At 45.8% G+C, this 23,382-nt stretch overlaps 1 protein-coding gene across 1 annotated transcript in view; it reads left to right on the top strand.

The window, feature by feature from the left end:
- LOC105892183 (voltage-dependent T-type calcium channel subunit alpha-1I) overlaps positions 1-20,787 on the top strand; it is an 82,538-nt gene extending 61,751 nt beyond the window's left edge. The window contains exons 26-36 of the mRNA XM_031569229.2: positions 413-522; positions 2,888-3,021; positions 4,220-4,290; positions 8,357-8,435; positions 8,886-9,007; positions 10,045-10,449; positions 15,522-15,668; positions 16,841-16,981; positions 17,677-17,926; positions 19,597-19,850; positions 20,161-20,787. Coding sequence (XP_031425089.1) covers positions 413-522; positions 2,888-3,021; positions 4,220-4,290; positions 8,357-8,435; positions 8,886-9,007; positions 10,045-10,449; positions 15,522-15,668; positions 16,841-16,981; positions 17,677-17,926; positions 19,597-19,850; positions 20,161-20,787 — 2,340 coding nt within the window. The remainder of the gene's footprint in view (positions 1-412; positions 523-2,887; positions 3,022-4,219; positions 4,291-8,356; positions 8,436-8,885; positions 9,008-10,044; positions 10,450-15,521; positions 15,669-16,840; positions 16,982-17,676; positions 17,927-19,596; positions 19,851-20,160) is intronic.
- The last annotated feature ends 2,595 nt before the right edge of the window (positions 20,788-23,382 follow it).

The raw sequence follows: 23,382 nt of genomic DNA, 5'->3' as shown, positions 1-23,382 counted from the left end.
TCTGTCTGTCTGTCTGTCTGTCTGTCTGTCTGTCTGTCTGCTAGCCTGCTTGTCTGTCTCTCTGCCCCCATCTGTGTGCTGAAATAAATGTGTGGGTTAACATGTAAGCATTTATGTGGAGAATGGGTGACTGTGATCGTTGCATTTGAGGCTTGGTGGATTTGTCTTTAACATGTTTGTGGTTATGTTGCATATTATGTGCAATCTGTGTTTCTGCTGCTCAGCCCCTTTTTGTGGCATTTTCTCTGCCCGCTGTGCATTTCCCATAGCTCTGAGCTTTCTGTGTATTATTTTAAATCCAACAGAAAGGGGCATTTTATGTTTTTGTCTGCTGTCCTGAAGCATTTGTAATTCTTCTTCCTCTCTCTCTCTCTCTCTCTCTCTTTCTCTCTCTCCTCTCCCACACCTGAAGTCTCTGGAGATAACACTGAAGTACTGCAATTATTTCTTCACCACAGCCTTTGTGCTGGAGGCTATTCTGAAGCTCATCGCCTTCGGAGTCCACCGCTTCTTCAAAGACAGGTACTGCCACTGAAGCACCAGCACACATAACTCTAAAGACCGAGCCATACTCTCCCCCCTCCCTCCCTCCCTCCCTCCCTCCCTCCCTCCCTCTCTCTCCTGTACCTCTGAGTAGATGTATTACTGATAAATTAGAGGGGGATATTGCCAGTCGCACTGTCTGACATCCCCACTCTCCGACTACACGGCGCTCTAACTCGCTGTCACCTCGTCTATTTTATTTCTCTTTTATTTTCTATTATCTTCAATTTCTTATTGAAATGTAGGAATAAATTGCTTCGCAGTGCTGGGAGATGTCTCGACTGAAGAGAGAGGAAAGTTTAAAACAGCTGTTTACCAACAGCTCTTTCGAGGAAAATACATCTCTGTCTCCCACTCCTTAGCACTCACCCACTGAAACCACACAAGCTTGTGATGGTAATTAGTTTTATACCATATATTGAAGATTCAGTCTTAGGTTTGATCAGTCAGGATTCAGGTTTATTCTTGAAGAATGGCGGCCGACCATTTGTGAGACAGAGACTTTCAGATCCATCCTCCCTCACAGAACTTCACCTCAGCATATCTGACTTATTCCTTGAGGAACAGTCTGTTAAATACACTGATATCTAAGGGGTGTCACCGTCTATTCAAATGGGCCATGCATGCAGGGTTCTTTGTCTCGACCTGGGGGGGGGGGGGGGGGGGGGGGTGAGAGTCTACTATCACACCTCACTACCCAGGTCAGAGACAAAGAATATTCACCAAGCAAAGTCCACTCATGGCTAGTTAAATCCAAATAAAAGTAACAATTATGACTAGGTATAATATCATTGACTTATTGACTATGGCATATTCTTATGACCTATGCTGGTCCCTTCACTTGCTAGAATGCTTTGGAGGGGTAGCTACTGAGGTTACTGTTGCGTCACGCTTTGCTCTCAAGGTCAACGACATGCAGCGATGAACAGTAGACATGAGTGAGGTGAAAGTGTGGGACAGGCATCGTTTGAGAGAGGAATACAGGAGCCGTGCGCATGTCTAGGAAGTATTGCAATTTCATTAGACAGGATCGAATTGATGTAAGATCCAATCAAACAGAATCAGATTTATTAGCCACGTATGTTAACACACACAAGGAATTTTGGTTCTGGCCGTTGGTGACGTTCAAGCAGCACAGACAGTATACAGACAATGTACATATTATACACAGACAATACACAATACACAAGCAATACGCAGATTATATAAAAGACAAACAATATACATACAGTGCAAGTGTGCGTGGCAGTGAAAACAACAATAATGTGCATCAGGCATGGGAATGAAATCGTGATGTATGAGTATTTGCACATTACAGTATTTGCAGATGTGAAGCAGGGTCTAATAACTATGTCAATGACAAGAGTAGCTATGGAAAAGCTCCTGGTCTGCTGTTTATGAGGATGATGGCATGAGGGAAAAAAACTGCTTCTGAGTCTTGGTATATAATAATAATTAAGTATGCAATTGGTGTATAATTAAATCTGCTTCAGTTGAACTGAATTGACTTACATTGATTGGAGCTGAGAATTAATGGCATGTTTAATCGAATTAAAACTGAATTGAGTTATGAAGAAGACCTCCTGGCCCCTTACCCGGCGTCTCACACCATATTAAGATAAGGGTCGTAGCTCTTGGGTCCTTGTCCATGAGTGGTTTCGGCACATGCGTTGTTTAGCTTCCTCAATGATTGGAGCACAACCACACACACACACACACACACACAACCACACACACACACACACACACACACACACACACACACGTACATGCACCACTGTTCATCATGTGGGCCCCTAGCGTAGCTTAGCGCATCACACGGGACGGCAACAGGCTCATTCAGATGATGACATATCAGTAAGATTAATATAGTAAGTAGGTTGGCCCCTGGGCACCGCTTAGAACCAGATAAATACGGTCTAATACATTCTCATCACACCTCCTTCCTCGTGTTAGTCGGTGTCCCCGTGGGAAATTGCGCCTCCGAATTTAGTGTGGCCTTCTCCTTGGGGGAACAACATGCTGGCAAAAAAGGAGGACAGGATTTCAATATGGCATCAATGAGACGCTAACCACAGTGAAAAGCGTGTGGAACCCATGGTGAGCCCTAAGAGGATAGAGGATTCAGGGATTAGTGTTTGGGCCAACCACTTGTCTAAACGCATAAACCAGGCTTACAGTGTGTGTGTGTGAAAATGCTTGCATTGCATTCAGGGGAATTGAGCACTATACCGTTCCCATCCAGACCCCCTTTGTTCTCATGCTCATCGGCTGGCTGAATGCCCCCTCCCTCTCCTCTCCTCTGCCCCTCTCCTCTGCCCCTCTCCTCTGCCCCTCTCCGCAGGTTTAACCAGCTGGACCTGGGCATCGTGTTGCTCTCGGTGATGGGCATCATCCTGGAGGAGATCGAGATCAGCGCCGCCCTTCCCATCAACCCCACCATCATCCGCATCATGAGGGTGCTACGCATAGCGCGCGGTAAGACCTTTTACTCACACACACACACACACACACACACACACACACACACACACACACACACACACACACACACACACACACACAGACACACACACACACACACACACACACACAGACAGACACACACACACACACACACAGACACACACACACACACACACACACACACACACACACACAGACAGACACACACACAGACACACACACACACACACACTCACACAGTACCACCAACCAGCCTGACCAGGCCACCACCACCATAACCCTCAAGATGTCTGTTGCAGTGTTGTCCACCTCACATTTCTGCCCCGCAGGCCTGGACTGTAACTCTTTCTTTCTTTCTCTCTGTATCAGTAAAGTCCTGTCTTTCCCTCTGTAACTCTTTCTTTCTTTCTTTCTCTCTTTATCAGTAAATTACTGTCTTTCCACCTGTTGTTTCTTTAGCTTATCCCTCTTTCTTCTTCACTCTTAGCCTCTGCACTCTACTTTTACACACACACACACACACACACACACACACACACACACACACACACACACACACACATAGACACACACACACACACACAGACACACACACACACACACAGACACACACACACACACACACACACACACACACACACACACACACACACACACACACACACACACACAGACACACACACACACACACACACACACACACACACACACACACATAATGCCTGGTCATTATTACTTGTGGTAATATGAGCTGCAGACACTGCAGCCCCATTAGGCTGAGATGATATTTCCTAAAGGGTAAATTATGTAATGAACAAACAGCCTACAGATTGATCTGTCAGGCTGGCTAATTCATCTTGCTCTAGCCTCTGAACTGAAGGTGTCACCAAATCAGAGAGGTGCCGTCCTGTTTCTTTGCTTGGATGTGAATGTGTGTGTGTGTGTGTGTGCCTGAAGTGTTTTTGTGTGCGCGTGTCCTTATGTGTCTGTGTGTGTGTGTGTAGGTGTGTGAAATGTTTAATTTTAGCTCTGACCTTTGTGAGAATCTTCATTACCTCTTTTGGCTGAAATTGAACCGGAGGGGATCCCTACAACTCTCTCATCCATAATCTCATGCCCTTTTGTCTGGATGTTCCCCATTCATAACACCTCTCTCTCTCCCTCCCTCCCTCTCTCACTCTCTCTCTCTCTCTCTCTCTCCCTCCTGCAGTGCTTAAGCTGTTGAAGATGGCTACTGGGATGAGAGCCCTTTTGGACACCGTGGTGCAAGCACTACCACAGGTGCTGTACACTCACCCACATGATGGCTCGCACATTATGTTATTACCTAAATCATTTCCAACCTGTATTGGGTACAACTAACAACACACCACTGAGTTTCAATTGTAAATGTGTGTCAGAAACCTAATGGCCACTGCTACTGTTTGAGTTGATCTTAAATGTGGGGGGGCCATCGGAGCCCAAGTTGTATCTCTATGTGAAACATGTCAGACAATAATATTCTGGATCACAGGGAACCTTTCCATGGGACTTGTAGCTGAGGTGGGATTCTCTCTCTCTCTCCCACCTCTCTCTCTCCCACCTCTCTCTCTCTCTGTCCATCTATCTATCTGTTGAGAGCGTCAGCGTCTAATTTTATTAGATGCATGCATCACCCTCAGACAGGAAACGCTAGATGGAGAAACTAAATTGAAAGTGAAATACACATAGAAACGTCTACGCTAGTCGCAGAGAATCAACTTATACCTAAAACTTTAGTCAACAGTGAAACACCGACAATCACTGGGTAAAAAACAACGAATGACCAGTCCTATTGTACTTCTTCCGTTATTGATAGACAGACAGACGGACAGAAACACAGACCGTACAGCGAGTGGGAGACGCTGAGGGATGCTAGACGGCGGTGACGCAGCTGCGCGCTGCTCTCCTCCCCCCTGCGTAAATATTGATCCCTCGATCATTAGCGCTGGGCTGCGTGCCTGATCTCGGGGGAATCGGAGGTGTTATTAACACGCCGCCTGATTAAGGAGGCTGCCACCGAGCCACCCGCACAATAACCCCCAATAAGGAGCAACGTCAGCGCAGACTCACGCTCACTGACATGCCTCAGTCCGTCAGCGCAGACTCACGCTCACTGACATGCCTCAGTCCGTCAGCACAGACTCACGCTCACTGACATGCCTCAGTCCGTCAGCACAGACTCACGCTCACTCACATGCCTCAGTCCGTCAGCACAGACTCACGCTCACTGACATGCCTCAGTCCGTCAGCGCAGACTCACGCTCACTCACATGCCTCAGTCTATCAGCACAGACTCACGCTCACTGAATATGCCTCAGTCCGTCAGCTCAGACTCACGCTCACTGACATGCCACAGTCCGTCAGCACAGACTCACGCTCACTGACATACCTCAGTCCGTCAGCACAGACTCACGCTCACTCACATGCCTCAGTCTATCAGCACAGACTCACGCTCACTGACATACCTCAGTCTATCAGCACAGACTCACGCTCACTGACATGCCTCAGTCCGTCAGCACAGACTCACGCTCACTGACATGCCTCAGTCCGTCAGCGCAGACTCACGCTCACTGACATGCCTCAGTCCGTCAGCACAGACTCACGCTCACTGACATGCCTCAGTCCGTCAGCACAGACTCACGCTCACTCACATGCCTCAGTTCTGAGACTCCCGACTGGCTTCCATGCTGAGTATTACAGCCTTGACCTTACTGGCTCAATGGCACACAGATACTGTGTTTTACTGGGATATAACTGATCTGAAGTCACCTGCCTTCTCCAGATTATACCAGATGATTTTTAAAGCAGCAAAAAGGAGCTTTAGTCTAATACTAGCAAGATAGCTGCATAAACGGCATGTAAAAGCCTTGAAAAAACACCACACCACAGCTGGCAGTGATAAGCGCTTGCTAGCATGCTAAACTGGTGTTTTTTTGGTGATCTAATTGGCAATGTCATGCTGTGAAAGCTTTTCTTACATTTTCACGGGGTGGCCTGACCCGAATCACAGAACTAAATAGTGCTTTTTTTTTTTTACTGTTATGTCGAGCATAACTACTGTAGGAGTTATCATCCATGAGCTCTTTCAGAGTCTCCAGTCCATTTTTTTTGCATTTGGCAATTTTTACGAGCTGTCAGACAATTAGAGGGAAATGAGTTCCTCTGCAGCATGTGGAGAGAGAGGGCATTATCCTGTGTTACCTCAAGTCATGATGGCTCATGGTGCCATTCAGATGGCGTAAATGCCCTCTCTGGTTCCCATTTCCCCAGCACTAAAGCTAAGGCCTTGTTTTATTTCACTTGCTGAAATGGGTCATAAAGCCCCCTGAATGAGTGAAATGACTCTTGGATCTTCTGGTACTGTTTCAAACATGGGCCTGTTTCAGCAGCCGACAAATTGAAATTGTCTTAAATGTGACCCTTTTTTTTTTGGAGAGTACACAGTATTGCAATATCCATATATCCACGTTGCCGTCCTACTTTGCAGATTTTGTATACCCTTTCAGACTCACGCTCACTGACATGCCTCAGTCCGTCAGCACAGACTCACGCTCACTGACATGCCTCAGTCTATCAGCACAGACTCACGCTCACTGACATGCCTCAGTCCGTCAGCACAGACTCACGCTCACTGACATGCCTCAGTTCTGAGACTCCTGACTGGCTTCCATGCTGAGTATTACAGCCTTGACCTTACTGGCTCAATGGCACACAGATACTGTGTTTTACTGGGATATAACTGATCTAAAGTCACCTGCCTTCTCCAGATTATACCAGATGATTTTAAAGCAGCAAAAAGGAGCTTTAGTCTAATACTAGCAAGATAGCTGCATAAACGGCATGTAAAAGCCTTGAAAAAACACCACACCACAGCTGGCAGTGGTAAGAGCGTGCTAGCATGCTAAACTGGTGTTTTTTTGGTGATCTAATTGGCAATGTCATGCTGTGAAAGCTTTTCTTACATTTTCACGGGGTGGCCTGACCCGAATCACAGAACTAAATAGTGCTTTTTTTTTTTTACTGTTATGTCGAGCATAACTACTGTAGGAGTTATCATCCATGAGCTCTTTCAGAGTCTCCAGTCCATTTTTTTTTGCATTTGGCAATTTTTACGAGCTGTCAGACAATTAGAGGGAAATGAGTTCCTCTGCAGCATGTGGAGAGAGAGGGCATTATCCTGTGTTACCTCAAGTCATGATGGCTCATGGTGCCATTCAGATGGCGTAAATGCCCTCTCTGGTTCCCATTTCCCCAGCACTAAAGCTAAGGCCTTGTTTTATTTCACTTGCTGAAATGGGTCATAAAGCCCCCTGAATGAGTGAAATGACTCTTGGATCTTCTGGTACTGTTTCAAACATGGGCCTGTTTCAGCAGCTGACAAATTGAAATTGTCTTAAATGTGACCCTTTTTTTTTGGAGAGTACACAGTATTGCAATATCCATATATCCACGTTGCCGTCCTACTTTGCAGATTTTGTATACCCTTTCGTGTGTTCGATTTGATATTTTCCCCAAGTAGTATTTAGTAAAGGAGTTCTATATCAATAACGGTTAATCTTTTCCATCTATCATCCTGTCTCCAGCTAAGTTTTTGCTTTTATCTTCAGGCCCGTTGAGTGAGCACAGATATTTGAGTGTTGTCTTTGGGCTGTGGCAGAGCTCGTTAATACGCACACTGGGCTTGACTCGCGGCTCTGCGAGGCAGTTCTCCTCACCCATGAAATAGGTTAATTCAGATTAATTTGAATGCCTCTGACACCAACGCTGGAAGTACTTGACGGAGGCGCGCTATTAAATCTCCGCACCATCACGCTTCGCTAGTCAGCCAAGCACTAGTAAAATGTTTCAGAAGTATCAGAGTTGTAATTCGTTGAGGGATATCACATTATTACCACCTGTGTGTAAATTGATATTGAAATTGTGTCCAGCCGTTCGGAGACTGCCACTGTAAGTAGGTTCAGGACATGCTTTACTTAAGTATGTGTCTCAGGCTGTATTCAAATGTTCAGAGAAATCAATCCCCAAAAACTCTCCTGCTTGCCAAATAAAAAAGCTAAACCACTGGCAGTGGCTAAGTAGCCAGCTAGCATGCTATCATTAATTTATGATCCTGACTAGCAGGTATCAGTGGCTAATCACCTGATGTTTCACCCCACACACACACACACACACACACACACACACACACACACACACACACACACACACACACACACACAGACACACACACACACAGACACACACACACACACACACACACATAGTTCGGAGACTGCCACTGTAAGCAGGTATCAGTGGCTAATCACCTGATGTTTCTCCCCCTCAGGTGGGGAACTTAGGCCTCCTCTTCATGCTGCTCTTCTTCATCTATGCCGCTCTGGGGGTGGAGCTCTTTGGAGAACTCGGTGAGTCACCACGTGACCTTCTTCTCCAAGGTCGTGTTCATTTGTTGTTTCACGGCGTACAGAAGCTTCAATCATCATGCCTAGAGTCAAAATACGATCAAATTAAACCACCATGTTGTTCTTTGTGGTGCAGGTGTATGTTTTGTCTGGACTGACTGTCTCTCTTTGTTACGCTCTCTCTCTCTCTCTCTCTCCCTCTCTCTTTCTTACTCTCTCTCTTTCTCTCTGTGTTTCTCTCTCTCTCTGTTCCTCTCTCTGTTCCTCTCTCTCTCTCTCTCTCTCTCTCTATCTCTCCCTCTCTCTTTCTTACTCTCTCTGTTCCTCTCTCTCTCTCTCTCTCTCTCTCTGTTCCTCTCTCTCTCTGTTCCTCTCTCTGTTCCTCTCTCTCTCTCTATCTCTCCCTCTCTCTCTTTCTTACTCTCTCTCTTTCTCTCTGTGTTTCTCTCTCAGTCTGTAATGAGGAGTATCGCTGTGAGGGTATGAGCCGTCATGCCACCTTTGAGAATTTTGGCATGGCGTTCCTCACTCTCTTCCAGGTCTCTACTGGAGACAACTGGAACGGTATCATGAAGGTACCACTCTTTCCTTTGACACCTAACAGTAACCCCCAAAACATGGTTAAATTCGAGTCAATTAGACTTCAGTGTATTATTCCCTCATACTATGTGTGTATTGTGTAAGATTCATGCATAGTGAGGTATACATTAATCATTTAGAGTAAATTGTCATTATTTGTAGGTAAAGATGTTAAAGATGGTCCATGCATGCATTTTCAGTTATTTTAGGATTTTATGAGTTTCTCTCTGAAATCCATCTTTCTTATGCCCTCTCTCTATCTTTCCTTTTTACCCATCTCTCACTTTCATTCTCCCTCTCTCTTGCTCTCTTTGGTGGCACTATATATGAAAAAAAAAAACAATGACATCCAACGACAGCCCTGGACCCTGTGCCAGAGCTGTTTCTTCATCAGTCCCATAGCACTTTTATGCCGTGGCCTGATGACAGAGGACTTGCCAGCTCAGCATATTCATACCCTTTCATTTAAATGGGTCCTTTATGTGGAAAAGTATAGCTTGCAAATGCCTCTCACTTAGGAGACAACACGAGATGGATGGAGCGTGGCAGGGCGCTTGGTATTTAACACGTACGACCCGCTTCATAGATAATGGTGGTCTCCGAAGCGAATGCAGCCAGTACCTGTCCACTGAAGCACCATAATCAGGACTGGAAAATTACAAGGCCACGCTCCCACGTTCCCGCAGAGCCAAATTCCCCCCCCCCCCCCTTCTACCAAGTCCCCAGGCACAGCAAACAAATCATAATTACCTTGAGCTGCGGTTCAGACACAACAGAGCGATGAAAAACGAGCTGCATGAAATAGCTGCTGTGTCAGAAAACCATCAGCGCGCTCTCAGCGAGCGGCCATTGTTCAGAGTGACTAATGGTAATACATTCTAATTGAGTGCAAGCTCAGTGCATGTTACAGGGGGAAACGGCTAACAATACAAGATGAACAACTCAGCCACTCACACACAAATATCTCCTCTAACCACACCCTCTTTTTTCTTTGTCGTCTATTTTTCTCCGATGACTATGGTGGCCCCCTCAGGACACACTGCGCGAGTGCCCCTCCGGCCCGGAGTACACGTGCAACCCCAGCCTCCAGTTCATCTCACCCATGTACTTTGTGAGCTTCGTGCTGACGGCACAGTTTGTGCTCATCAACGTGGTGGTGGCCGTGCTCATGAAGCACCTGGACGACTCCAACAAGGAGGCGCAGGAGGAGGCCGAGATGGACGCCGAGATCGAGCTGGAGCTGGCCCAGGGCACGCTCTGTTGCATGGGCACCGGCGGGCCAGCTGGAGGAGGTGCAGGGGCTGGGTGCAGCAGGGGCCGGATTGAACCGTGTGGAGGAATACCAGGCCCCAGCACCGGCATCCACCCCCATTTAGCCAGCCCGCACTCCAGCCCCCACGAGCCCGGAGACTCACACCGGATCTACTCACCTGCCCAGGTACTGTTGGAAACCAACTCTGGTTGTGGTGGTGGTGGTGGTGTGGTGTGGTGTGGGGGGGTTGTGCTGTTCAGAGCATTGAGGGTTGCTCAAGGGTAAACTCAAGGAGGAGATGTTTTTGTTCCCAAGTTGATCGCTTGAGAGTAGAGTATGGTTATCACCAGTGAAGAGAAAATCTAAGGAATTACTACAAAGGAAAAGAGAAAGAGAGAGAGAGGGAGAGAGAGAACGAGTGACGATAAGAGAAAGAGAGACAGAGATTGGGGTGTGTTTTCGTCATTGCATCTTGGGTGTCTCCATGGCGACATTTGATTATGTGTGTTTGTGTGTGTGTGTGCGTGCGTGTGTGTGTTGGGGGGGGGGGTTATAACCCATGAACACAATGAACTACAATTAATCTCCTCTTTAATGAAGTTCTGCACCAGATATTGACCCGCAAAATGAGATCCATCATGCAAAATGTGCATTACGGAAGGACAAGAGTTGACTCATCTCTGCATACTCACACACACGGTCACACACTCACCCTTTCTTCATTTCTCTCTGTCTCTCCCTCTTTTCACCCACGCAGATATACAAACACAAGCCCACCTAGATGAGAGAGATTCCAAAAATAGCCGGAGACAAACATACACAAGCTTAGACAGACTGTTAGGCAGAAGATAACACACACACACACACACACACACACACACATGCACACACACACTCACTCACACACAGACTGATGACTCACTGTCATCATGCCTGCCACCTTTACTGAGCTATAATTGTCTTTACCTGTTTGTTTTTAGCCTGTTGTGCTTATGTAACACACTGGCAGAGCAGGAAAGAGAGACAGAGTGTAGGAAAGAGTGAAAGAGTGAAATGAGAGAGAGAGAGCGAGAGAGAGAGAGAGAGGTGGTTGGGATAGAGAAAAGAGGGAAAGAGCGGAAGAGCAGGAAACCAAAAAAAAGAAAAGAGAATGAAGAGAAGGATTTTAGGCTGGGCTGATGATCTGCGTTTTCAATCACTGCGGCGCTGGAACCATGGCTCCCCACAGAGCAAGCAGCTTTCCCTTCCCTCCCTCCCACTGCCTGAGAGGAGGGGGGGGGGAATCATTTACAGGCCAAAATGAAAACAGGGAGGCTTTAGCTGGAGAGAGGAAGAGACGGGAGAGGGGAGCAAGAAATGAAATGGGAAGGGAGTGTGGGGGGAGGGGGGGGGGGGGTGTTGTAGAAACAAAGGGTTTGGGGACAATGTGATTCTGGTGCAGCCCAGCTTTGTGGTTCTGATGTTCCGTGTTCAAATTGAATACAAAGAAAACACCCATGTAGGATCGGAAAAAAAAAAAATTGTTTGTGGTTTGAAACATGCAAATGATTAAAGTCTTTAAATACCACATGAGGTTAAGTGAGGTTGAAGGACATTATTCATGAATGTTATTGAGCTCAGAGCACCAAAAGTGACACATTATCTCTCATGTTAAACTGGGGAATTAATCCCGGCAACTGTGGGATGTTACTTTGTAGCATGCTAGTCATATGGTACCTATCTACCAAAACTGACTGCAAGATTGAACAAGCCTTATTCTCAACCTGTAGGTCCTTTCTGTCTTTCACTCTCTTTGTCTCCTTCCCTCCTCCTGGGTCTCATCAGTCTCTCTCTCTGTGTGTGTGTGTGTGTGTGTGTGTGTGTGTGTGTGTGTGTGTGTGTGTGTGTGTGTGTGTGTGTGTTTGTGTCAAACAGAGACAAAGGGAAGATAGATAGGGATGGACTGAAGATATGAGGGTCAGTCATTTGACAAACGAGCATTGCTGCAAGGAAACCTAAGGGGAATGAGGGGCTCAAAAGTTCTCCCATCTGTACATAATAATAATTAAGACCTTTGTCAGGTTTTTAATGGCACACACGACACACTGGAACACACACGTGCATATATGGAGGCGACACAGGACACACACACACACACACACACACACACACGCAGGTAGGCCTGAGGTCGCGGTGAATTTATTTTCTGCTTTTTCCCATCCTGGACCGTCCTTCCTCAAGGACCCCCCAGGAGCAGTGGGCAGCTTTGCAGCGCCCGGGGACCAAGTGAAGTGAACTGTCCATCTTTGGTCAGGGATGGACATGAGTTCTGTTATTTTGTTGATATGACATGCTCAGATGAATGCTCAATACTAAATGTCTCAGCATCTTCAGAACCCAAAATGCCACCACCTGCTTTTAACATTAGGCCATTTTCTGACCAACACAATCAACAGAATCACAGGGTACAGAATCATCAAATAACAAAAGAAAATCAACCTCGACATTCACAAGACATGTGAATTATATTGGTGAAGCAGAGAGAGAGAGAGAGAGAGAGAGAGAGAGAGGTAGAGAAGTGGAGAGACATAGGCAGAAAAAGCGAGAGATATGTAGTGAAGGAGAACGAGTGAGGGAGAGAGAGTGCCCGAGTGAGGGAGAGTATGGGTTCACTGCAAAGGCATCTGCTGTGCCATGTGTTACGCTCTGATTTGCCACAGGGCAAGCAGACAGGGAACTCTCTCTCTCTCTCTCTCTCTCTCTCTCTCTCTCTCTCTCTTAGCTAGAAGTGCAGGCCCCGGACAGGCAGCAGGTGGAAAACCTCCCCATGAAAGGATAGCGCAGGCACCCCACCTGTGCACAGAGGGGACAGGAACTACATTACCCATATGCTGAGCAGTGGGTGAGAACTACATTACCCATATGCTGAGCAGTGGGTGAGAACTACATCACCCATATGCTGATGCGCTGATGAAAAAGGGCATTATCCACATGCTGCGATTATTGAGAGGCAGTTTATCGGCGCTGTGCACTCCTAGAGAGCTTCTACATCACTCATGCCCGTGTTGTACAGACACAGTCTGCCAGATTTTATCTTTCTATTATCTTTTCTTAGAAGGAGTACCAAATTCGACTGTCAAAACCGTTGTCAGCCATCCTCTACTATAGAGCAAACCACTCCACAGCTATTGCCATTCATTGATAGATAGATAGATAGATAGATAGATAGATAGATAAATACTTTATTCACACACAGACTTAATTAAAGTAGTACTACTCGATCGGCAGTAACCTTACATAACCTATAAGAGGGCTAAGTATGATTGGGTTTGGGGACTTGGGGAGTATTTTAGGCATAGAATATCATTCAGTAGCAGCGTGCTGTCCTCTGTGACCTCCTACCCGTCGGCTGTTGAGTTGCACGTTATAAGTGCAGCCTGAAGCAATCCCAGATTGCAAATTCTGTGGTGGACACCAGGTGCTGTCAACAGCTCCAGGGCATCCCACATCTCTATTTAAATAAATACATACTAAATAGTCTCTCTGTCACTTTCATTTCTACTTTTCACTTTATTTCTTATTCTTATCTTATTATTATAACTTTGTATGCCCAAGAGCTATTTTAAGCCTCCTTGCCTCTCTAACGATGAGAAATGCTGATCTGCTTTTTCTAATTTTATTGACGGCTTATCTTAAAAACCCTCGACTGTGTTACCCATGCTTCAGTTTGCTTCAGCTGTGATCTAGATTCTGATTGGAAAATAGGGATAGAATAATGTTTCCCTACCGAATGAGTTATTCAGAATCTGTGCTTGTGGAAGAAAATCCGTATGAAATAACCAGCCACCTTAATAAGATTTAATGGGATATAAGCCAAGCACAAAATTACACACTAGAGAGGGTGCTGATTGAGGAACGTTTTATTGTGCTGGTGAGCGGCTGCTTTTTCAATCGGCAGTAACTGTCCCCCTTGGCAAACCAAGCATCGCATAATTTTATAGTTCCAGTCAATCTATAATGCATTTTCCTTTTGCCTTCGATATACACAAGACCTTAGAATCAAATCTGTGCAAACCTGACATTAGGAAATAACAACTCCCACTTGAGGAAAGAACACATGTTGTACACAAACAGGCCTGTAAGACACGGGGGTTGCTGCAGGATTTGCAGCACAACTGTGCAATTATGGACCGATATTTTCTCAGCCTCCCGGCCTCCAACTGTGAGCCCATTTCAAAACTCTCCCCTGTTACCCAATGTCGCATTCAGCCATCTTGCTTGTGTAGTCTATAAAGGCTGTAGCTCCCCTGTCATTTGCCATGGAAGGGACTGGAATGGAGGTGGGAAGTGCTGATGTGTTTGAGGGTCTGTGGAGGCGAGAGGCTGAGCTCAGTCTGGGCTCAGAGGCTCCTTTGAAGCTGAGAAGCGCAATGTGAGCTGGACGGTCATTAGCACCGCAGCCACTGCAGTCAGGCAGGGCTGTTCCTGACCTCCGGTGCTCGTTAGACACACGTGTGTGTGTGTCTGTGAGAGTGTGTGTGTGTGCGTGTGTGTGTGTGTGTGTGTGTGTGTGTGTGTGTGTGTGTGTGTGTGTGTGTGAGAAAGAAAGGGGGAGAGAGTGTGTGTGTGTGTGTGTGTGTGTGTGTGTGTGTGTGTGTGAGTGAGAGAGAGAGAGTGTGTGTTTCTGAATAGGTGAGAGATAAGTAGATAGATGGTGTGTGAATACGAGTATCGGAAGTGTTCTCATTCCTGTGTGTGTGTGTGTATGCGTCGTTTGTAAGTGAATGTGTCAACTCAGCTGTGTGAGTATTCTCGTGCCTTTGTGTTGGGTTGAGAGAATCAAAAGGGCGCTCCAGAACTGAGTCGTGTGTGTTTCCCCACGCATTCTGTCACATATACATACCTCCCACTCAGGATTAAGATGTACACCCCCGTGTGATGATGTGAAACTGCAATGTGTCTTTCTGTCCACTATGAAGTGTCATTAAAACAAATACATAAATAATAACTAACTAAGTAAATGGGCGACAGTGGTACAGGAGGTAGAGAAGTCGTTTAGTAATCAGACGGTTGCTAGTTCGATTCCCTGTCGAAGCGTCCTTGAGCAAGACACTGAACCCCTAATTGCTCCTGATGTGCAGTGTGCCATCAGTGTAAATGTAAAATGTGTCTACATCCTTGTAAGTCGCTTTGGATAAAAGCGTCTGCTAAATGACTAAATGTAAATGTAAATCCGGAGTGTGAGCTTGGGGAGCTGACCGTGCACGTTTGCGTCCCAGGAGAGCCTATGGTTGGACAGTGTGTCCCTGCTGATCAAAGACTCCTTCGAGGGCGAGATGCTGATGATTGACAACCTCTCTGGGTCCGTCTTCCACCACTACTCCTCCCCTCCCGTCTGCAAAGACTGCAAGACTCACCCGCAAGAGGTACAGCCACTCCGCAGCCCCCCCCCCCCCCAGGGCAAGCACACGGACAGACACAGCCTCCGAGCTGTGAATCGACCAGGGGGGCCCCTAACTGGAGAATTCCACTCGAATGCAGAAAGGAGTTGGAGAGTGGAGTTCAGTAGTTGGATTTTGTGGGTCAAATCCAGCGTGTCAAAATCAACGCTTCTGTGCTAACCTCCATCTTCCGACCGTACTAAAACCGCATTAACATTGCATCAGTCAAATTTTTTTTTTTTGTCTGCATACCTCATTCAAATATTAATAGCATGCTGTACACGCATGAATATCTCATTTTCATTGTGTAACCCAAATTAGTATTTTCTTGTGTCGTTTTACAGTACATGACTTAATTTTAAGCGCAGTGGCTCGTATATACAGCCAAAGCCATCCCGTATGCATACTTAAGCCACAGGTCGTCCAAAATGTCCATCACTGTGATTGACTGAAACATGCTTGGGCAAGGCAGCAGTCATTTTGGAAAGAATCTACTCACCTGTGACTGTCCACACCCAGCGTCAGGCCATCAATCTGTCTGCCTCTCATTCTCGCTTCATCTCTGATTTATGAACTTCTTCTTCTCCTCTTCCATGCTCTCCCTCTCTCTCCCTCTGCCTCTTCCTCCTTCTATTGCCTTCTCGCTTTCTCTCACTGTCCTGCAGCTTACTCATGCGCTCACTCTGATTTCTGTGACAGGTGCAGACAGTGTGTGCGACTGTGTGTGAAACTCTCCCTGAGAGCGGCCTCGTTCTCCACTGCACACACACTCGTCTCTCTGCCTCTGTGGGGTTTATGCCATGATGGCTTGTCACGATTTGAGAAAAAAACCTATTCAGTCCATGTATTTACTTACTCAAGGGTGCTCACAATGTTTATTTAATGTTAAATGGGAATAAAATAATTGGGTCATTTGGAAATGTTGGACTGTTCATGTTTTAATCTGTGTTTGCTCTCAATCTACAATCTCTCTTACTTATATATATATATATATATATTATCCCTTCCTTATCTGCTGTGTTCTGTCTCTGGTTTAAATGTATATAATATAAATATATTCTATGCACTCTATGTGTTGTACCTCTCCCAGGGACTTTTTATGTTATGTCATTCAGCCTGAAACACATCGACATTCTCTGTCTGTCTCCCTTCTACAGGAAATCCGAATGGCTGAGCTGGAGCAGGCTTCCCTGAGGTCCGAGCCGCTCTCGGACAAGTCCTCGTCACCGGCGCTGCCCGATAACCTCAGCTTGGATGAGCAGAGCGTCTTTCAGCTGCTGATCCAGCAGGACAGCAAGGTGAGCGCCATGGAAACGGAGGCAGAGGGAGCCCTGGTGGTGTACCCGCTCCCGTTTCCCGCGGCAACAGAGGATGAAATCCGTCCAAACTCCTTAATCTGTTAAGTCTCTTAGTGTGAGGTCGTAATGAGCGCTAATCAGTGAGAGTGGCTATGAACTAATAAATAAATCCTGAGATAATCTGAATCTCACAGGATCTTGGGGCTTACGAGCCGTCCGGGAGAAAGCGGAGCAATGCCTGGAGTTGCCTGGTTGAGTCCTCCCCAAACTGTCCATATTTGCCTTATGTGCTGCCGTTGAGTTCCTATAGACAGTGGGTATAAATATTTGGGGTAGGAGGGCACGCTGCTTATCTTTCCTAATGACTGAGATCGAGGCTGTGTGACGAGATGCACACTTAGGTTAGAGCTCTACATGCAGTGTTAATGGTCAGTGCTAAAGGTTTACATCTGCAGCAGCTGGAGACCTAAATCTTTCTTTCTTTCTCTGTCTTTCACTCTCTCTCTCTCTCTCTCTCTCTCTCTCTCCTCTCTCTCTCTCTCTCTATCTCTCTTTCTCTCTCTCTCTCTCTCTCTCTCTCTATCTCTCTCTTTCTCTCTCTCTCTCTCTCTCTCTCTATCTATCTCTCTCTCTCTCCCCCCCCTCTCTCTCTCTCTCTCTCTCCTCTCTCTCTCGCTCTCTCTCTCTCTACCCAGGATGAGAATGGCACCGAGGACACCCACCACTCTGAGGAAACAGAGGCCCATGGGGAAGTTTGGGATCCAGCATCAGAGCCACAGCACTCCCATGGCCCCTGCTCTCTGACGGGTTGGGATCCAGCATCAGAGCCACAGCACTCCCATGGCCACTGCTCTCTGACGGGGGGAGGGGAGCCGAGGCCGGAGGAGGAGGAGGCCCAGAGGCAGATGCAGCAGTCCAGCCACATCCTGCCACAGCACAGCCCCGGTGAGCTGGCTTTACTAAGGCCTACAGAGATGGGGAACAGTGGGCGACAGTGGTACAGGAGGTAAAGAAGTCGATTAGTAATCAGAAGGTTGCTAGTTCGATTCCCTGTCGAAGCGTCCTTGAGCAAGACACAGTGTGCCATCAGTGTAAATGTGAAATGTGTATACATTGTAAGTCGCTTTGGATAAAAGCGTCTGCTAAATGACTAAATGAACAGGATAACCAGCCTTTCATTACAGCGCCACTCTGATGGCAAATAAGAGGCCCTAATTTCAATAGACACTGCAGGTTCAATATACAAGAGCATGTTTAGACCAGAGGTGATAAGAAGGCTCGAACTGTGCTTCTTCCGACCTTGTGCAAAAACTTCCATCCTTGCCTCGGACGTCAGAAATCCACCACGTGGTTTTCTCTGCTGAACGCTCAACTCTATATAAACCTTGCTTCACTTTCATCCTTGTCCTGTGAGTGAGCCCAATTGCAATTGTTATTGAATAAATATACTGATCTACAACTTCAGAGTCCAGAAATAACTCAAGGGTGAATTTTTCCCTAACATAGCATCGCGTGAAGCCCCCTTGGGGCCCGACCCACACCTCATTTGGGTGGGTGTCTGATCACGAAGGTAGGCATGGGAATAGTTTTGAGGAAGGCGTTCTGCCACTTCCTTCCTTGAAATGTAACCTGCATCTTGGTTATCAACGTATGCCAGGCACATCTAATCTAATCTTAATCTCTACACACTTTGACAGCAGTACACTGACCACTGAGTTACTAAATCTTTTCACTCAACAAAATATGTTACCGAATGGCTACGTAGACTACGCAGTTAGGTACAACTAACTCTACACCACACATGCAATGAATACAATAATTATAACAGTATAATGTATTGGGGCCTTCTGTAATGTGCAGCAAACAGTGAGAGACAACAGTAGTGTTTTGTTTTGGATTTTACAGCATATTACTCACTCAGTTTAGAGCACTGGTTAATCGGTTGTTCTCCCATTTGCTTTTTCAAAATGGTAGCCTGATATCTCTCAGTGTTGTGGTAATGAAGATAGGCTTAAGTGAGAAAGAGTGCAATGTCTCTGTCTACCACGGGGTACTTCCGTAAAATATTAATTTGGTTTTCATTGTTCATTAAATGTTGAATTTTTCTAACACAGGCAACTGAAACTAACTTGTAAGTTGACATTTTACACCAGTTCTGTCCGTGTTCAGTAATGTTGCTTGAAATAGTCGCACCAACCACAAAAAGCTGTTTTTTTAGACTTTAGAATTCAACAAAACTCCCATTAATGAATATGCAGGTTCGCCTGTTCCACAAAGGCTTCACACTACATTAGTGTCCTATGAGTTCTTATATGCAAATAGCAACTCTCAACTCTTCCCTTTGGTGTCGCACCATTTGTGCATCATTGCGTCACACGCGTAACGCATTGCTCGTTTGCCTTTCAAAATGTCTTATACCTCAGCACTTTTGAACAATATGAGAGGTAGTAGTCTCTACAAGAATATATTTGTATTCTTAAAAAGGAAGACTATGCAATGTGGTACTAGGGAGTAATGTAGTACTTTGGTTTCAACATTGTTGATCTTTTAATTTGATTTGAGTGTAGCTCAAATACGCCAAGAAACTGACTTGTCTTCCTCTTCTGTGGACGTAGGTGGGGCTGAGAGCAGCAGTAGCAGCATCCGAACAGGAGGACATGGCTGTGAAAGCAGAGGTGCTGGGTGCGGAGGTTCCTCTCCCGGTCCCTTCCAGCTCCCTGCAGAGTTCTTCCACCCCACTTCGGCAGCCATCCCGGCGCCCCCCAGGGCTCGGCTTGGCCACCGATCCAAGCGGCTGAAGATGACGTCTCCAGCCTCCTGGGCATCACTGAGATCTCCAGGAGCCAACAGCAGGATGCTCTGCACCCAGGTAAGACCCGGGGTCACAGTTCACCCCAGTACATAATCAATACTCAAAGGTTTTCAGTGTATTATATACATTTATTCATTCAGTTCTGCTGAGGCACAGTACTCCACTGAGGCACATATTCGTTAGTTCTAAAGTTCTTTGATGCACAACGCACAGTGATCCACCTGATTTTTAACATAGGGTTAACCGTATATTGAGTATAATGCTTCTCTGACAAAATTACTGCAATGTCAGTTACTTTTAGATGACTTTTGGGAAACTGATCCAGCAGTGTTGGCTCATCCATTTTTTGTCGTTTATGTGTCCTCAGTACCCATCACACAGTGACTCCTCTCTGGCCACGGGGAGCTCAGACGGCAGTCTCCAGACCACCATGGAGGAAGGCTTGAGCTTTAGCGTGTCACCCCCTCAGGATCTAGATCTTCCCCTGCCCTCCCATTCCCCCTTGCGAGAAGAAGGCAGTCCACACCCCAGAGACAGCCTGACACCCCACAACACCACCTCTGTCACATTCAGCCTCCAAGCCACCAGGGGTCACCAGAGAAGTCAGAGCAGCTGCGGTGGCAGCACCAGCCCTGGCTGCCACCGAGAGGATTCCATGGATCCGTCCGACGAGGATCTGGGCATCGTGATCGGCGGGTGCAGCAACAGCGAACAGTTGTCAGAGACGCTGAGTAGCCTCTCATTAACCTCCCTCCTCTGCTCCAGCTCACTGCTGCCTCCGGTGGTGAAGAAGAGCAACAGCACTGGTAGCCTGGACCAGGGAAATCTCTCCAGCAGAGGGAAGGATGGTCGGCCCCAGGGTTACATGAGCAACACTTGGTCAGACCAGAGAATGGGCAGAGGAGAGGTGGAAGGTGGACAATCAGAAATGACAGAGCCAGAGGGGAAAAGTACAAGCCAAATAACAGTAGTGGCCTCCAAGAAAAACAGATGAAACCTCCCATTTTGGCTCCTTTTCAAGGTCCGCCACTAGCCCTGTTTGTCTGTGGCAGGGTGTGGTTTGACACAGGATGTTCCATATTTAAAAAAAAAAAAAAATTTCCCATGCTCTCCTTCTCTCTCTCTATTCTCATTTGTTACCCACCCCTCCTTTGTACTTTCCTGGATAGTGGCTCCAGCTCAGACAAGGGGGCTACAGGTGATTCTACATAGAAGTTGAGACCGGAGAGGCTCTGGGACCGGAGTAAAAGGTCCTGCTGGAACAGCAAGGAGTTGGAAAAGAAAGACAGCCGTCTCAAATCAGAGAGACAGCCCGGAGACGTAACTTTGCAAAGGTGGATGCCAGAGATTGCGATCACTATTTTGATCTTTTGAGCAGACTGCATCTAAGGGAAATCATTGGGAGAGATTTGATGCAAAGGAGCTGATCTTTTAGAGGGGACAGGATGTGGTGATCCAAATGACAGGATTTGTTTTTTTTTGTTGGTCACACGGATGCTTCTGTTATCACAATCAAAGATGAGGGCAGTTGTTTGGATTGTACTCCCACTTTGGTTTGTGCCATTTCAAATGTCTCACCAGGACATGGCCGTCGCTCTCTGTTCTCGAACAAAGGGAAGTCAAATTACCATGAGCGTGAGCAGACAGTTAGATAGTAATTATGCTACACTATAGGTGGATTCTGAGATTCTTATTTAAATGGCCAAATAGCTTAAATTGCCTTTATCCTCGAAGCAAGAAAATATTGTGATAGGACAGCTTGGGCCTTTTCAAGAGTGGAATCCTGACAGCAAAAGAGCAAAAAGTCCCAGGGAAGAATTGCAAAGAACCACCGCCAAGAAAGACCTGCTTTAAAAGCAGAGGAGCAGTGTGTCTGAAAGGCATCAAGCCTGTGCAGTTCACCTTCCTGGAGACTCTAGCGATGCATGGAAATGGCTTGATGGCGTGATGGTAGCTCTCTTTTCAAAAGAGCCGGTTGTAATTTTTCCTTTTTTCAAACAGAAAAAAAGACATGAACAAAATGTAAAGGTGTCAGTGCTGGATGATTACAAAGCGATTTATTATTTGGATATTTTTTTATAGAGATACAAAGGTAAAGAAAGAAAAGGTACAGAGTTGTTGTTGTCACCACGTCCTTACCCTTCTCTCTTCGGTTCCTCCATTTGACTTGAACTTATTTCCTGCAAGTGGCTTCCAGTTTTATACATTTTGGGGGGATATTGGGAACTTTTTTATACACTGGGGGGTGAAGAACAACCAAGCAAAAAAAAAAAAAAATGGAGAAGAAGAAGGAAAGATAATGCGCTGAAGATAATTGTCCCTTCGCACGTGTTGGAGTGTATTTGACAGTCAATGCTGGAGAGAATGTTTGGAGGTTTTTCAGCACAAGAGGGCATTTGTATTCCATTGACACCGTTCGAAGAGCTTGAAATCTTTCTAGCTGTTATATGCTGAAACTAAGATTTAGAAAAATGCTGGTGATTCTGAAAGCTTTAATTTGAGTGTCATATGCCATAGCAAGGTTTATTAGATTTGCAACAAAACCGAATTATCACTACTTCATTGTTTTTAGCATGGTTATTGGATTGCATTCTTTTACTTTTATACTGTACTCCTACATTATGCACTCACTCCTCTTTTAAACATCAGTGTCTATCCTAGATTGATCTCAGTTGCGGTATTCATGTACAGACTGGGCATCTTCTAAACGTATAGGTATGGCACTCAAAACACTCAAGTTGACTTTTTTTTTTTATCTTAGACTAGTGTAGCATATAGTATACCCGGTGTGCTTCTTTATAAGATTCAGGTGATCAAAAGACTTAGGGTTGACCTATTGATGAACTTTGTTGTCAGTCAGTAGTGATTGTCTTTATAATGTGGGGATAACATTAAGTGGTTAATGTGTATCAACTGTCTTGTGTTATAGATCCAAGAAATATTTCTTATAAGCACCATTATCAAGGGTTTTGCTTGTCATAGTTTCAGTGATGTGGTGGATTGCATAGAGGTTTGGCAGATATTTCAAAAAGACACAATAATGAAGGGCTTTATCACATTCTAAGAGGTTCTTGGATTTCAAAAGACAAATTCTATTGTCAGTATAAAAGATGTTATAAGTTAGTCTGATTACAAAGCAATAAAGGACCATTGATTTGAGTGTGCCCTGGAAGAGAAGTATGATGTCACAGTTCACTTGATATAAATAGGCTAGCATTGATAAGAGTATATCCAATTTCATCAACAGCAAAAACTTAGGTAAAGTTATTTTATCTTTGTCCAATGAGGGACAAACTTAGTTAATTCACCTCTCTTTCTCCAGATTATGGACCAACCCAAGCCTCTCTTAAATACAAACCTTTCTAAATGCCAACCACTTTAAGGCTGAGCTACTTTTTTCCATCAGATGAAATAATGAGGATGCTTAGAACTCAGGGCCATGGTAAAAAACCACTATCAAGCCCCACGACTAGTTGCAGCAAGCTATGCCGGTTGTAACTCTGTCTTCAGGGCTCTGAAGGATTTATCCCATTCAGTAGATATTAGTTTATGAGTGTGGAAACATTTAGTCCTCAGAACCCATTGCATC

This window comes from Clupea harengus, chromosome 1 (genome assembly GCF_900700415.2).
Source record: "Clupea harengus chromosome 1, Ch_v2.0.2, whole genome shotgun sequence".
NCBI lineage: Eukaryota > Metazoa > Chordata > Actinopteri > Clupeiformes > Clupeidae > Clupea > Clupea harengus.
Note: the sequence above shows the minus strand (reverse complement) of the source record. Positions and strands in the feature narration are given on the sequence as shown.